The 13,946-nt window shown below is 34.1% G+C and overlaps 1 protein-coding gene across 6 annotated transcripts in view; it reads left to right on the top strand.

Moving 5' to 3' along the window:
- Window positions 1–13,946, top strand: part of CC2D2B (coiled-coil and C2 domain containing 2B) — a 131,181-nt gene that overhangs the window by 96,647 nt on the left and 20,588 nt on the right. For 5 of the 6 annotated variants that reach the window (XM_074233264.1, XM_074233260.1, XM_074233261.1 and 2 more), the window contains 6 exons: window positions 1,756–1,852; window positions 2,784–2,882; window positions 4,676–4,858; window positions 5,101–5,304; window positions 7,138–7,227; window positions 13,532–13,645. In XM_074233264.1, coding sequence (XP_074089365.1) covers window positions 1,756–1,852; window positions 2,784–2,882; window positions 4,676–4,858; window positions 5,101–5,304; window positions 7,138–7,227; window positions 13,532–13,645 — 787 coding nt within the window. The remainder of the gene's footprint in view (window positions 1–1,755; window positions 1,853–2,783; window positions 2,883–4,675; window positions 4,859–5,100; window positions 5,305–7,137; window positions 7,228–13,531; window positions 13,646–13,946) is intronic. The other variant, XM_074233263.1, reaches the window with a different exon arrangement.

The raw sequence follows: 13,946 nt of genomic DNA, 5'->3' as shown, positions 1-13,946 counted from the left end.
AAAGTTTGGGTAGAGAGTGGGTGAATAAGACATTCTTGGGGTCATAGTTTTGTCAGCTACATGGAAAATGAATTAAGAGTTAAAATACTCCCCCACCCCGGTCACTTCCAGGCTTTTCTTCTACCACCATCACTCAATAACCTCTCCTTCTTTGAGGGTTCATTCAATTCAAGTTTCTGGTAATTGATATCTACCAACTTCTATGACACTCTCCTTCCTCAATTCAGTGGCTGGATCAGTCTTCCACTCTCTAACTCCTGTTCTTTTAACTTGCATATTAAAGGTGACTTTCAACGTGCATATTAAAACTCTCTCAAAAAACCCTATTCCCAGCTCCTCAAATGATCTCTTTGTTGTAAAATCTAATGGTCTTTTGTCAATTCTTATCCTTCCTGACTTTGGCACTGTTGATCACCCTTTTCTTCTCAATAACTCTTTTTTTATATAGATTTCCATAACAGTACCCTATTCTAGTTCTCCTCCTGCCCATGATGATTCTCAGTCATTTTAACTTTTCACACACTGTTTGGGACTGCTACTGCTGCTGCTTAGCTAATAACTCTGTATCTGACTCCCACATGGCTGGCAGGGAAGTATAAAATTCAGCGCTTCATGTCCCTTTCTCCACTCCCAAATGGATGGTTTGACTTTTTTTTTTCCTGAGGAAACAGAGAACTTGAGGCAAGTGCACATTAATGAAGATTATGTCCATCCCTGTCCTCTCCTATTGACATTCACTCTCCCAGTCTCCCCAAGGGTGTAAAAAACTGGAAGCCAAAATACTAGTGAGGGGATTTGAAACTGTAGGGAAGAGATTGGAAGGCTATGTGAGCCAAACACTGAATTAATTGGGGAAGGAAGGATAATGTCAGAAAAGTTAGTAGATATCAAATACCAGGATCTTATTCAATGAATTCTCCTTTTCCAAGTCAGCATCATACTCCTAGATTCTGGGGAAAATAGTGATTCAGATAGTTAAAAGGGTGATGTATGGATGCTTATAAAGGATGTTTATTAGATGAGTAAATATGCCATGAGTTCAGATGAGGTAGAAATCCTTTCTAGCGGGGGGGGGGGGGGGGATCTGAAAAGGCTAGTGGGGGAGGTGACATTTGAACTTGAAGAATGAATGTCAACAGGCAAAGATTGAGAAGAGTATGTGGAAAAGAGGATGACATCCTAGAACCAGGGCCCAGAGGCAGCAAAGTATAGGCTTGGTAAAGGGAAAATGGCAATATACTATAGATAGATAGGTAGATAGGTAGATAGATAGATAGATGATAGATAAATAGTTGCAGTACATATACATGGTCATAGCTCTTCTGCTTAGCATTTTTAAATCCAGTTACTTTTTTCATATAATGTTACATGACATAAAGGAAGATGCCAGATTGCAAATGACACAACTTCTGTCCAATTTCCTGTTCAGCTTAAAGCACCCAGTAGTTTACTCCACTATCACATTCCCAGTAATAAAGGGACATGGATATTTGCATAGTACATTATGAATGGTTCTTTTTTTCTTAAGCTATTTCTAACAGGGGGCAGCTAGGTGGTGCAGTGGATAGAGCACCAGCCCTGGAGTCAGGAGTACCTGAGTTCAAATCCGGCCTCAGACACTTAATAATTACCTAGCTGTGTGACCTTGGCCAAGCTACTTAACTCCATTTGCCTTGCAAAAACAAAAAAAAGAACCAAAAAAAAAGATATTTCTAAGAGGAAGAAACAATTGAAATATTCCATTCTTTCTTTTAGTTCACCAGGACATGATTACAGCTTCTCAAACTTATCTAAAATAAAAGATAATATATATGTCAACATCTTTGATGAAACTGTGATTGAAAAACATGAGGTAAGGTGTAATACTAATACAATTAATAAATTTTAAAATAATTTCCAAGGAAAGCAATATGAACAAAAACTGATCAGCAGGAGATTAGTTTGGTGTATCATAAGCTCTCTATCTTTCCTAAAGCATCTCTTTCCCTGTTATTTCCTCTCTGAGCCTTTCTTCCTAGTGCCTATCCACCCCAACAATTTTTTACCTGATATCTCTGGTGTTTACTTCCTCCTCTTTATTGACTACTTCCTAGCAAAAGACCTATAGCTAGTTCACCTGAAAGCAGGCTCCCAGGATTGTTGTATGTCTTTGGAGGTAAGGAAGCAAGCCCATCTCCAGCTCTGGGTTCAATATTCACATGGCAAAGATTCAGGAGATAAAGACGCTATCAAGAAAGCAAGATGGGGTGGCTAGGTGGTGCAGTGGATAGAGCACTGGCCCTGGAGTCAGGAGTACCTGGGTTCAAATGTGACCTCAGACACTTAGTAATTACCTGATTGTGTGGCCTTGGGCAAGCCACATAACCTCACTGCGTTGCAAAAACCTTTAAAAAAAAAAAAGAAAAAGAAAGCAAGATTCTGTAGGCTTATACATCTTAATCATTCTAGACTTAATATTAAAAGCAATGTTGTTATATACTTTACTTCCAACTGTATGAAATCTTTGTGGAAATTATCCCTAAACAAATTGAGCACATCATCGATAATGATAATAGTAGAGAATGAGCAAGGTTTCACATATTCAACAACAGACCACATAATTAAACAATCCTCTGAAAGATATATACCATAACTAAAAGTTTTATATATGTCTGTGTGTGTGTGTGTGTGTATGTAGGATGATAAAATTGTTTGTAATTAATGGCAGGGCTGGTGAATTATAATTTAAATATTATATAAATGAATGTATGATCATAATTATTTATTTTTTATTTTTTTATTAGCATCATTGTCTCAAGGGCTGCAGTGGTCACTCATATATAAGAAAAAATTGGCTTGGATCAGTTATTTTCCCTTTCTCTGCTCTTCTGCAACAACCAAAGGTATTATTAGATGAAAATTAGGAATTTTTAGATGAAAAATGTCAAATTTTACTTGAAAAAAATATATATCTTCCTTTTTCCTTATTTTTTCTTCAGAGATAGATTTAAGGAGATGGACACATAGTTTGAAGCATTTAGTTCTTTTACAGATAAAAGTCATCAATGAAGAATTTTCTCCTCTGTGACTCTTTGAAGGATATATTTCAGGGCTATATTAGAAATTTAAAGGGCAGCTAGGTGGTGCAGTGGATAGAGAACTGGCCCTGGAGTCAGGAGTACCTGAGTTCAAATGTGGTCTCAGACACATAATAATTGCCTAGCTATGTGACCTTGGGCAAGTCACTTAACCCCACTGCCTTGTAAAAACTAAAAAAAACACTAATGGAGTCACAGAAGGACCTGGAATGTCAAGTCTTTGAGAGTTACCAATGTAACACAAAATGTAGATGGTGGCTCTTGTCTGCAACTATTCCCTGGAGCTTCTACCACAGTGCCTAGCACCAAAAGGTGAGGACCTGAGGAGCAGTGCATTGAGCAGGAGCAGTTGATTCTCCTTTGTCTGACTAAAAGTTTACGAATTTTGCATTGTGACAAGGTCTTAGTTGTGAAATTGTTGAGGAAAAACCCACTGATGTTCAGTCAAGTTCAACTCACTCTTCATGACCCTGTTTGAGATTTTCTTGGTAATACTGGAGTGGCGTACCATCTTTCACCAGCTCATTTTACAAATGAGGAAGACCATGACATCAGGAAGGTGGTACCATGACAAGCACATAAAGTGGATTCTGAGTGAAGGGGTGCTGTGCTAAGTCACCAGCCTCACAATCTCCTCCAAAGCCATCTGGATCCAGTGGTCAGATATGAACTGGGAAAACTGGAGTTGGCCCTGGACTCAAGGTACTCAGGTTAAGTGACTTGCCCAAGGTCACAGAACTAGTAAGTTGTCTGAGGCTGGATTTAAACTCCCATCCTCCTGACTTGAAGGCCAGTGCTCTATCCACTATGTCACCTGAGTCACTGAACCCAGATGGCTTTAGAGGAGAAAGTATGGTTGGTAACTTAGCACAGCTCCCCCTCACTCAAATCCAATTCATGTGCTTGTCATGGCATCACCTCCCTGATGTCATGGTCCTCCTTGAAAAGGAAGGGCAAATATCATTACAAATGAAGAAACTAAGACAAACAAGGTTAAGTGACTTGTCCAGGGTCACACAGGTAGTGTCAGAGGCTGGATTTGAACTCGTGAAGATGAGGCCCAAAACAGTAACCACTGTGCCAACTAGCAAAATTATTTCTTAGAGGGAGCTGATTATTAAGTCAAAGAGTGTTATTGTGGATTCTAACAATACTAACACAATTTGTTTCTGTACTGTACCTTAACATTTTCAAACCTCCACATGCATTCTTTTATTTGTTTCTCAAAACAACATTGAGAGTGTCAAAACAAATAAGGAAAAGCTCAGAGAACTATAGCCAGGATTCATACCCAGTTCTCTTTCCACTACATAGACTTCCCATCTCTCCCTTTTTATTTTTTTTAAACTTTTGCTGTACTCTAGGCCATTATGAGGCCAGCAGTCAAGAGAGCATATGAGAGGAGCAGCTCTAAGAAGTTGTTCTTATGTGAGGAGGGAGAAAGCAATTTTACAAACGTGGAAAGAGCACAGATTATTGGGGCTGCCATGTAAATGTTTAAGCCTTGCCTCCTCCTCCTCCTCATGCAGAGAACAGAATTGGCCTTGGACCATAATTAGTCACATCATGCATAAGAGGTATATTTGATATTCTTTCAGATCAGTGGAACTTTTCAAGTAAATATTCCACCACTTTTGCTTGGATACACTTGGAGTAAGACATATGTCTCACCTAAAGAAGATTACAATGGGCAGAATTTAAAAGAATGTACCTTTTTAAACATTTTTGCTACTATTGAGCCTCAAATATCATCTGTCATCAGTAATACAGAATCTGATAAGGTTGGTTTTTCAAAGAATTATTTTATATGTATCTTGAAAGAGGAAGAAGAGATAAGCAAATTGTTTATAAACAAAATTATGATGATGATTAAAATAGATCATTTAATCTTATATCATACAAATACCTTAGCTTAAACTTATTTCTATTGACATTTTCTTCTGGGAATAATCTTGGAAGTGATGAATATGTAATATATGGCATGAAAATTTAAATTATACTTATATTATGAATATTATTATAGTTTACAGATGAACCAGATATAACACTTTTGCAGAGAGCACAGATTTTCAGAAAAAATTGTGAGACGATGTTTCCAAACAGAAGAATTATTACAACTGTTTTCAATGATGAAGGGACAAATATCTTAGTAACAAGATATATCAGGGCACTAAATCCACCTAAACAACTCCAGGATTTCTTTCTCACGGATTCTAGTACATCACTTGTAAGTTATATTTTTAAGATACTTTTATAGTTTTAGTTATTACTACAATTGCAGTTCTTTTTATAATAGCTATGTTTGATTGCAAACAACAAGCAATAAAAGATTATTAAATGCTCACTATGTGCTGAGCACTATTTGTACTGTGTATCTTTAATTATATGTAAATTATATAAAAAGCAAAGAAGGGCAGAGGGTGCTGGTAGCAAGATTTCATGTATGAAATGGTGCTTGAACTAAGGGAGTGTAAGAGAAATTAGTGAGGAAAGAGTAGTTTTGAGGAATAAGGAACAATCTTGAAGAGGATGGAAGATGGAATGGCATGTGTTGGAAGCAGTAAGAAAGACTGAGTAAAATCCTCCAAAATGTAGTTTGGAACCAAGTTGCAAAGGACCTTAAATGCTAAGAGAAGAGTTTATATCTGTCATAGAAACAACAGAGTCAGGCAAGTTTACTATGTCAGAAGGCAGAGAAGAAACTTAAGCAGGGGCACCAGTGGAGGGCTATTGGCAGTAGTGTACTTGAGGGAAGATGAGGGCCTTAATGAGTTTGATGGCCAAGTGTGTAGAAAGAGATGGATGGATGAATTGGACAGATTTTTTGTAAGTCCAAGGATACATAGGGTAAAGGAGAATGAAGAATCAAGGATAATTCCAGACTGGATAACCTGGATAACCAGCTTATTGGTGCCCTAGATAGGAAACAGAGAAGTTCAGAAATGGGCTTCATTTTGGTAGAAAGACGTCTAAATAAGACTATGATGGGACTAGAGCTCAAGAGAGTGTCACATATGAGTACATTTAAAATTCTGAACTGTGAGCTCAGATAAGGACACCTGTGAGCTGAGGAGGTCATCACGAAAGAGTGTAAGGAGGACTGAGGGTTGGGAGTACACTCTGAGATAGAGGAAAGGATATGGATGGATGAGCCAGCTAAGGAGACTGGGGAGCTCACATATCTAAGATGAAAACCAAGAATAGCATTACAAAAACCCACAGAAGAAAGAACATAAAGGAGAAGAGAGTGGTCAAAGGCTTCAGAAAAGATTATTAGACCTGACAATTGAGAAATCATTGGTAACTTTGAGAGAGCAGTTTCAGTTGAATGAGAAGGCTTGAAATTATAAAAAATAAATAAATGAAATAAATGAATGAATGAATGAATGAGAAATAAATTAAAAAAGAGGAAGAGAAGGAATCATATAGATGGTATAGAAGTTTTCTAGAATTTCTCTTCCCTTTCTGAAATTACAGTGAATATAGAGCATATGTCTTCCAGAAAATCGGGGAGCAGAAAATATTTTTCCCTTTGAATTTTTATTTATTCCTAATTGGAACTAAGAATTATCTTCTTGCAGTGACAACTGGTAGGCCGCAGGTTCTAAATGCCTCTACACTACTTTAAAGATACATAGAAAATTTCCCTCTAAGTACTAAACTAAGGGCTAGTCCCTAAAGTCAATTTATTGACAGATAATTCTTGAAAAATGGTATTGTACATGCAGAAAATATGAAAATGAAGCAGTTTCATATAGCATTTCTCTTTATTAGCATAATGGGAAGGGGAGATATACTACCCTTTCCCATTTCTCATTTAAAAACCCAGAGAACATTCCTTTATGGGTAAAAATATCTATGCTAATAATAATCACATTTTTTAACTCATGAAAAAGGCATATTTAATATTTTTATAGCATATTAAATGAAAATTTAAAATTTTTCATACTTTTTATAAGACATGTTTAAGATTATATAAGATTTTGTAGCAGATCTATTTAAAATATGTGTAATTGCGATTATATATTCACATGTAATATTTGTAAAATTATATTTGCAGGAAATCATTGCTCGTTTTGTATCTTTAATTCCTTGTTTACCGGATACACTGAATGAAAATGATAGTTTTGATATTTGGATGTCACCAGAGGTAATAAGCAGTACATTTCATAATTTAAATGAAAGTATATGATTTTTATATATTTCATATGAATGTATGTTAAGAATTTGTTTCTTTTTTTTTTAAGTTTTTGCAAGGCAATGGGGTTAAGTGCCTTGCCCAAGGCCACACAGCTAGTATTTCTTTCAACAGAGGAATTCCCTCTACCAAAGCAGATCACAATTTATTGAGAGAATGAGTTTTGCATTAAGATAGATATAAATGTCTCAGTAATCTAGAAAGTCTCCCTTGGACCTGAGTGGCATGTAGTATGGATCCAAGCTCTAGGAGTCCAGATTTAATGTGTTCCAAATAGGTCTGGTTCAGTATAATTGTTCCCAAGCCCTTCCAAGTTAACTAAGAGAGAAGTATTATGATGCATTAGAATTATCAACTAAGCTAGAAAAGAAACAAATCTTTCAAAAATTTAAACATCAAATTAGAAATTCTGAAAAATAAGATATCAACAAAATTGTAAGTGAAATACTATTGAATTAATGTACAAAAGTAGCTTTTTTCAAAAAAAAAAGCAAAATCCTTAATTTTATTTTTTAAAATGAAAAGATAAAAACCAGGTTGCTGTTATAAAAATTAAGAGATAATTCACAACAAATGAAGAACAGCAATTAATAAACTATTTCATCCATTTATATGATAATATAACAACTTTAATGAAATGGATAAATATTTACAAACTATAAAATACTCAGAATAACTAAATAAGAAATAGAGAATTTAAATAACCCAATCACAGAAAAAGAAATTGAAGAAGCCATAAATTATTTCCCAAGGGGGGAAAATAGGATTTATAAATTAATAATATCAAACATTCAAAGAATAACTGTGATGTTATATAAACTGAAAAATAGAAAAAGGAATCAGATCACATTTCCTCTATATTACAAATATGGTCATGGAATCTAAACCAGGTCAAACCAAAGCAGAGGACTACTTTCTCTTAACATTGATGCAAAATTATGTATTGTCTTTGCTAATATCACAAAGATTACACAATATGACTGTTTCATTTGTAAAAGTAATAGAGATAATTCAAAGGACTATCATCAGCAAAATAGACCATATTAATAAAAAGGACAATAAAAAACATGATTATATCACTAGTTGCAGAAAAAACTTTCAATTAAAAATGCTAGAAATATAGGAATAAATTGATTCTTCCATAATATGGTAAATAGGATATATCTTAAGTCAATAGATAGCATGTGTATGTATATATATATATATATATATGCATATATATATATATATATAATGAAGATAAACTAGAAGCCTTTCTAGTTTGATCAAGGGTAAAGCTAAGATGTCCATTATAACTATTAATATTTGACACAGCACTTGAAATGCTAATTACAGTAATAAGACAATAAAATGGGGAAAAAAGAGAAATAAAATTACTGATTTTTTCAGATGATTTATTTAAAGAACTCTAGAAAATCAAATAAAAATTAAATAACTTTAGCAATACATAAATATTAGCAGCATTTTGTGTATTACAAGCAAAATCCAGGAGAAAAATAAAGAGAAATTCCATTTAAAATAACTATAATATATTAAAGACTTAAAACCTGCCAAGACATGCACAAGAAATATACATGTATATAACTACTAAACTCCCTTTATAGAAATAAAAAAATACCTAAATAAATGTATTATTCAGTGTCATACTAATAAACTATCAAAGAATTTCTTTATGAAATGGAAAATATAAACACAAAGTCTACTCAAAGGACTACTCCAAAGAAAGATGAAAAGATCCTATCTATATAAAAGTGTATATGATGGCAAAAAAATTAGAAATTAAGGGCATGTCCATCAATTGAGAAAATATTGAGCAAATTATGATATGGGAATGTAATATAATATTATGCTATGAGAAATGATAAAAATAACAGTTTTAGGGAAACCTAAACTGATTCAGAGTGATAAATTCTGGAATTTTACTATAATATTCCTTGGGAATTTTTTATTTTGGAATCTCTTTTAGAAAGTAATCAGTGGATTCTTGCAAGGAGTATTTAACCTTCTTGTTCTAGGATATTGGGGCAATTTTTCTTGATTTCCTGAAAGATATTATCCAGGCTCTTTTATTGATCATGGCTTTCAGGTAGTCCAATAATATTTAAATTATCTCTTTGGTCAATTATCTTACCTTCTTTAGTCAATTTTTGTGCTTCCCTTGCCAAACTGTTGACTGTCTTCATAATTCCTCTGCATTTCTCATTTCTTTTCCTATTTTTCCTTAATTTTCCTCTTAATTTGATTTAACCCTTTTTTTTAGCTACTCCAAGAGAACTTTTTGGACTTCCATAATCCCCTTTGAGATTTCACATATAGCTATTTCTGAGGTATTTTGATCTTACCTGTCGCCATAGTAGCTTTCTCTAATTAGGGCTTTTTTTTTTTTTTTTTTTTTTTTTTTGTAAAGTTGAGCTCTGCTCCTAGAACACAGGGTAGCACTGTCCCAAACTTCTTGTGTTAGAGGGCCAGGAGTTACTGACTTTTTGCTTGCTCAGGCGTTGGCAGCTTGCTCCCTCCTCTGGAGAGGTAGTCCAACCTAGTCCCAGCTGTTCCATTCTGGGACTTGCATAATGCCTTCTCCACTGAGGCTGGACCTTCTTCTGGCTTCCTGTACCACCCGGCTGCCACGCTGGGACCCAGGGGCCTTGTTTACGGATCTGCTCTGTGGCTAAGAGCCCCACACGTTGCCAGTGCTGAGCTCCACTCCCCTTTTCCCCAAGTGAAACAGGCCTTTATCATGAAGTCCTTCCAAGTTCTTGAACTGAAACATTATTTCACTCCATCTTTTTGTAGCCTCTGTCATTTCAGAGACTGTTTAGAGGCTTCATTTGTTTCAGAAGGAAACTGGGAAAAGTTCAGGAAACTTCCATCTTGGATCTGCCCCTCTACATGATGACTTGACTGAACTCTCCTCGCTCCAAATCTTTCAGACTTGCTGCCATTTCAAACTAACATTTGTCAGGCATCCATTATGCACAAATTAAGCACACCTGGATCACTGCATTGTCTTGGTAGAGGAGCTTACATAGCACAATGAAACATAGTATGAGCTATACCAAATTAGGTCAAAAGAATAGCATTCTGACTGGAGAACAAAATTCCAAACCACTTTAGTATCTCTGTCAGGAAAATTCTATGGTCAGTAATAAAATGATAAAAGAGATGACATGAGAAAATGAGTCGAGGGTCTTTAGTACACTACCAGAAGAAAGTATAGAGCAATTACAGGAAGCTCCAGTACTAATGAAACAGCTGAACCAAAGCTGAAAGAAGGCTCAGCTGCAGTTGGGTCTGGTGACAAAAACCAAAAGTAAGATATATGAACCAAGGTAAGCTGGATGTGATCAAACAAGAGATTGAAAGATTAAACATCAACATCTTGAGTGTCAGTGAACTTAAATGAACTGGAACACTGAATTAAATGTAGGTCATCACAACATATACTACTGTAAAAATGGTGGAGGAAGCAGTATTGGAGTATAATGTCAAAAATGAAAGAATGGGGCAGTTCAAATTAAGCCTCAGACATATTATACTGTGTGATCTTGCAAAAACCAAACCATTCAGTATCACTATAATACAAGTCTATGCTTCAACCACTGATACCAAAGAGATCAAAACTACAAAGACCTACATCTTCCACAAATAACATTATTTTTAAAAAGAAAGCCACATTCATCAAAGTGGATTAAAATGCAAAAAGAGAGTAAAAGAGCTAATTGGAATAAAGGCAAGTTTGGAGTACAAAAATGATTCCACACGTGGACATTACCAAATGATCAATATCGAAATCAGATTTATTATATACTCTTCAGTCAAAAGTGGAGAAGCTCTATACAGTCAGTTTAAACAAGACCTGATTCTGACTGTGATTCTGATCATTGGTTTTTTATTGCAGAATTCAGGCTTAAATTGAGGAAAGTAAGAAAACCATAAGACCATTTAGGTATAACTTAAATATCACCCCCTTATGAATATGAAGTAGAGGTGCTTAATAGATTTAAGGGATTAGATCAAGTAGATAGAACTCCTGGAGAACTATTGACAGATTTCACAATATTGATAGGCGGCAGCAACAAAAAGTAGTCTAAAGAAAAAGAGCAAAGAAAAGTAAAATGGCTATGTGATGAGACTTTACAAATAGCATAAGAAAGAAGAAAAGCAAAAGGAAAAGAGAATAGCAAGGAGAGAAGATTTTCTTATATGAGCAATGCAAAGAAATAGAAAACAGTAGAATGGGAAAGACAAAAAAAATGGACATGATAAAAAATGGTAAGTACTTGAACAGTAGAAGAGATTAAGAAGAAATGGCACACAACAAAAATCTTAACATCACTGATAACCACAGTTAGTATGTGGTTACTGATCTAAAGCCAGATATCCTGTAGAATGAAGTCAAGTACTGTTAACAATAAGGCTAACAGAAGTAACAGAATTCCACCTAGCTGCTTCAAGTTTATAAACAATTTGAGGGAGCAGAAAATTACCAAACTGTGAGGGGTGTGGAACCCTCTGGAGGATCAATGGCCCTTCCATGGAGGTCTTTAAGGGTCAAAATTTTCAAGGATAATTCCTATATAAATACACTCACCTTTTTAAATGAAAACAATGCCCATATCAAAATTAACAAAAATGAGGTTAGTACCATGAATTTGGTTACTTTTGAAATAATAGTTTCAATTTAGTGATGGAAGTCATAAACTAGATAGCACAGGAAACTCTTTGACTTCCATGTCCCCAAAGACTTCAAAAGGATTTGAGCTCAAAGTGATAATATTAAAGATGTCAAGAGGAATTTTTGTTATAAAATGAAATCTGGTGGATTATTTACATCAATGTAAGGTTCTCAAATTTATCCTCTGCCCCCTGAAAAATAAAATGACTTCATTTATAAAATATTGATCAAAACTGAGATGCTTATTTATTCCTCCTCTATTCTCTGTAAAGTCCTGTTTTCTTTGTATACTTTAACCAATAAACATGTCAAAATCAACTGAATGTAGAGGCATATAGGAAAATACTGCTGTGTTCTATTTAGCTAGACATTAAAAAGATAAAAAAAGATCTGTAAAGGGGCAGCTAGGTAGCATAGTGGATAAAGCACCGGCCTTGGAGTCAGGAATACCTGGGTTCAAATCCAGTCTCAAACACTTAATAATTACCTAGCTATGTGGCCTTGGGCAAGCCACTTAACCCCATTTGCCTTGCAAAAAAAAAATCTGTAAAAATAAAATGTCAGTCTTCTCACTACATTTTTTGCTTTAGTTATTTTTCATAAATATGTGATGAGTTATTTTTAAATGAATTAATATTTTAAACTTAATCAGTTTTGATTTCTAAAACAGTAAATATGGATATAACTCACATAAACAAGAGTTTTTGGGGGTCCTCTAAGAAAGTAAAAGGATCTTGAGACCAAAAACTTCGAGAAATAAAAAAAAGTAAAACACCAAAAGAAAAGTAAACCTATATAAATTTAAAGCACCTATTAGATATAATGTGAATCACTTCTTTAGATATAGTTTAAAGAGCAATATATTTCTAATTATGAATGGTTATCAACTGATAAGGAATTTTGCTATGGACAAGTATGATACATTTGGTCTTATTTCATCTGAATAAGAGGGAATAGAAAGTTCAAAACATACAATTGAACCTGAAAATAATATGTTTTGGCTATGAATATGGTTTATCAAAGTGATGCAAAATTTTACTACTAAATACTGTTCAAAGCATTTGTGTGAAAGTTTTATTTTGAAGCTGCTATAAAAAAATCTCAATCTTGATTAAAATTGAAATATAAATAGCGATATCATTATAGATACTACTTTAAGTCAAAAAGTTCACCTTTGATATTTTATTAACTTTTATTTTGATTATTTGTAAAAATTATAAAAATTAAAAATTTTATTGGTAAATATTTGAAATTTCATTATCATGTTGAATGTCTCAGATTTGTGTTTTAAAATTTAGTAAATTTTATTTGAATAAACTACAAATTGAGAAAGTTATTTGTGTAGAGGGCTCAGTACATGGTAATAAGTTATTTTTGTTTAAAAACAAATTGGGGGGACAGCTTTTATGAAAAGTCTAAGAGGTAGACATAAAGAGGGAGTTTGGTAAAAAACAAGTGGAAGTTAGAAGTAATTTTCATATTTAACACTTGTAAAAATAATAACTTTAATAAATGTGATGAGTGAGGAAATTGGTATTTTCCTGACTACATGCTTCTGTTCTTCATTTTAATGTACCTTAGAGTTGTATCAATTTAACTATTGGAAACAAAGAGGAACATGCAATACTTTTGTGTAACTACTTTCTATATTTTGGAAAGAAAGCCTGGGTGCTGTTGGGAACATCTACATTAGAAGTAAGTTTTAACTATTAATTTTTAAATAGTATAGATTATTAGTAGTATAGATTACAGATAGTACCAAAACCTTATCAAGTCTATTTCCAATTTTTGGTGTAGACATATCTCTTCTTTCTCCCCAACCCCCCATTTCATTTTAACTAATTTCATGGGCAAACAGTTCTTGGTTATTTTTTTTTTGTCCAAAGTCAGGATTTCATTATATGAGGAAGTCCTGGAGAGAAAATCTCTCTATCAATGAAGACTGGAAACTATTCTATGATTAAGACTCAGAGAATTAACCAGGACATTGGGGAAT

The sequence above is a fragment of the Macrotis lagotis genome, chromosome 4 (assembly GCF_037893015.1).
Source record: "Macrotis lagotis isolate mMagLag1 chromosome 4, bilby.v1.9.chrom.fasta, whole genome shotgun sequence".
NCBI lineage: Eukaryota > Metazoa > Chordata > Mammalia > Peramelemorphia > Peramelidae > Macrotis > Macrotis lagotis.
This window is presented reverse-complemented; position numbering and strand designations above follow the sequence as displayed.